Source organism: Octodon degus, unplaced genomic scaffold (assembly GCF_000260255.1).
Source record: "Octodon degus isolate 3935 unplaced genomic scaffold, OctDeg1.0 scaffold00080, whole genome shotgun sequence".
Classification (NCBI taxonomy): domain Eukaryota; kingdom Metazoa; phylum Chordata; class Mammalia; order Rodentia; family Octodontidae; genus Octodon; species Octodon degus.
In genome coordinates, this window is record NW_004524656.1 from 8,072,152 (window position 1) to 8,075,231 (window position 3,080).

Consider the following 3,080-nt stretch of genomic DNA (forward strand, 5'->3'; position numbering starts at 1 on the left):
AAAAAAAAAAAGTATGTAAAGATTGCATATGACAAGGAAATTATTCACAGGGCCTAAAATAAAATTACAGACTGCTCTTCCCAACATCTGTTCTTTAAGACACCTGCTGCTAAGCTACTGCGAAGTTCCACCTTCTCACACAGTGACAAGGGCAAGGACACTGGGAGGAGGGGAGTAGTGGTTCTGGTCACCATCAATCCCCTCGGCAGTATAAAAAAATTTTAAAAAAGTAATAATAAAATAAAATCTCTTTGCCGGGGAGATGGCTCAGTGGAATAAGCGCTTCCCTGGCAAGCACAAGGGCCTGAGTTCAATCCCCGGTTCCGAAAAAATAAAAAATTTTTTTAAAAATAAATAAATAAAATCCCCTCGGCAGTGTTCTGCTCCCAGGATACATAACTGCTGGAAAAGGATTACTGTAGACAAGGGATTCATCCCCGATCATGCACCATCACTAGGTCTTCAACACAACAATGGACTGGCCCTTTGCCCCTCTTCCAAACACTCCTTTTCATATTGGGCTCTCACAGTTAAATCTCTCAGATTTGGAGACTGATTCAGCAGGTGAGCTCACTACTTTTCATGCATCATTCTAACACATTTGCAAAAGTCAATGTTTTTTCGGTAAATAAAAATGCATGAAAAAAATGCCTGTTAGTAAAGTTACTGTAGTAGTCACAGCTATCTTCCTTTCCAAACAGCTCACTTTAAGAACTCTGGAAAACTGAGAACTTTACTAAAGTGTATGCTTAGCCAGGTGTGGTGGTGCACACCTGTAATCCCAGCATTCAGGAGGCTGAAGAAAGATAGTTGGAAGTTCGAGGCCAGCTTGGACTACAAAGTGAGTTCAAGGCCAACCTGAACTACATAGTGAGACCCTGTCTCAAAAAGACACAAATAACGAAATAAATAGCGTATACACAACTTGTTCTCGCTGTAGTACCCACAAAAGGTCACAGATCCACTACATAAGTTTTTCATAAATACCTTATAACGTTACTACTTGAAATTTAATCATTCAGAATATTCTCATGGCTTAAGGTTGTTAAAACAAAACAAACAAACAAAAAACCCTCTAGGGCTGGCAAGATAGCTCAGGGTCCAAGCATCTGCTCGTCAAGCGCAAGGACCCGGCTCGATCCCCAGTACTTCAAGCCACACTAGCCCCACCCCCAAGCACACTATATCTCAGCCACTGAGACCAGGCATGGTGGCACATGCCTCTGTAATCCCAGCATTGGGGAGGCTGAGACATGAGGACTACTATGAGTCCAACCTGTGCTGAGACCCTGTATCAAATACATACATACATACATACATACATACATAATAAATAATGTACTTATTTATTTGGCAATGACCATTGAACTAGACCTTTATGCCTGTTAAACACCCGCTCTACCTCTAAGCCATATTCCTAGCCCCTTAACTGTATAATTTGTAAGTATGAAGTTTCTGAGAGCCAGGAGTGGCTGCATACTCCTGTGAGCCCAGAACTCAGCTGGGACAGGAAGACTGCTAAGACTATGAGGCTAGCCTAGGTTACAAAGTAAAATCAAGGCCACCCAAGTTGTATAGCATGACCCTGTCTCAAAAAGACAAAAAAAAGAAAGAAAAATCTCTCATGCTTTTCTCTATTTAATGTAAAGCCAAGTCACTGGAAAATTTTTACTTGTAATACTTGTTCTTCAAAGAAAAATGAGACTAAAAGAAAACTACAGTAAATAGTTGACTGGTCCCTTAGGCACATAGATACATATATGTGAAAAGATTTCACTTTTAACAGCATTATTTACCTTCTGCCCTTCTCGCAAAGCTTCTCAATTTCAGCTTTCAGATCCTGTTCTTTCTGTAAAAACTCCTTCTTTTCTTTCTCCATCTTCTTTTTTGTTTCTTCCCGCTTTATGGTCACATCCTGAATAGCCTTTAAAATCTCCTAAATCCCACACCACAGTCACAGACAAAGAAAGAAATAAGTTAGCTTTTAATTTGACAGTTATTTTCAATAATCTGACAAATTCATATACTGACTTTAGCAGATTCAAACTGAATTCAAAGAATTTGGGTGATGAGTAGCTCCCAAAACCATTATCCAAACTCACAGCGAAAATTCCAAGAGCAACAGACTTAAATTCAATGGAAGAAAGAAGTTCTAACGCTCATATTGTTCAGAAATGGTGCCTGATACAGTCACACACTGTAAGATTCCAGCACACAGGAGGCTGATGCAGGAGGATTGCTGGGAGTTTGGGACCAACCTGGGCTATATAAGTGCATTTGAGGCCAGCCTGCATTTAATAGTGAGACCCTGTCTCAAAAAAAAGAACCAAGGGGGCCAGGAAGATGGTTCAGTGGAATAAGCGCTTCCCTGGCAAGCGCAAAGGCCTGAGTTCAATCCCCGGTTCTGCCAAAAAAAGAAAAGAAGAAGAGCCAAAAGACCCCAGACAAACAGAAATAGAATGTACTGCTTTATGGTGCAATTAGCTCCCTTAAGCTCTTCAAGTGAAGACAGCTGCTAAAGATGGTTTAAAAAAAGGTGTTCTTGCTCCAGGTGGGAGTTTACTATATCTAACAGTCATGGTCTTTTTTTGTTACAGTTCTATTTTATTATGTATGAGTCTTGTTTGCCTTTTCACTGTTTAACAACAACAACAACAAATACATATGCACAAATATTTGTAATAAAAAGTCAAATAATACAAAAGTGATAGAGTTAACAGTTACCTCACCTGTATGTCTCTTCCACCTGCTAGGATAATCAGTGTGGTAACTGCTATACCATTTTGTCTATTTTCTCACCATGCAGATACCAACGTATTTCTTTGCCTTTTGTTTTCTTTCTTTTTTTGGTCAAACTCAGTGTTGTACATGTAAAGCATGCACTCTGTCTCCAAGCTATTCCTCAGCCTGTTTTTCTTTTTAATGAGGTTATTTTAAATTATTTTGTATCCTGGTTTTCTTCACTCAGTATGCACATACTATGTCACTCAAGATCTAACACAGAGCTGCATAATATAGCATCACATGGGACGTATCGAATGTACCCAACCATTCTGGTAAAACTTCCTCAGGATATCTCA

The 3,080-nt window shown here is 39.5% G+C and overlaps 1 protein-coding gene across 2 annotated transcripts in view; it reads right to left on the reverse strand.

Moving 5' to 3' along the window:
* Rnf214 (ring finger protein 214) overlaps positions 1-3,080 on the reverse strand; it is a 48,653-nt gene that overhangs the window by 26,846 nt on the left and 18,727 nt on the right. For both annotated transcript variants that reach the window (XM_004636474.2, XM_004636472.2), the window contains exon 6: positions 1,797-1,936. In XM_004636474.2, the coding sequence (XP_004636531.1) occupies positions 1,797-1,936 (140 nt within the window). The remainder of the gene's footprint in view (positions 1-1,796; positions 1,937-3,080) is intronic.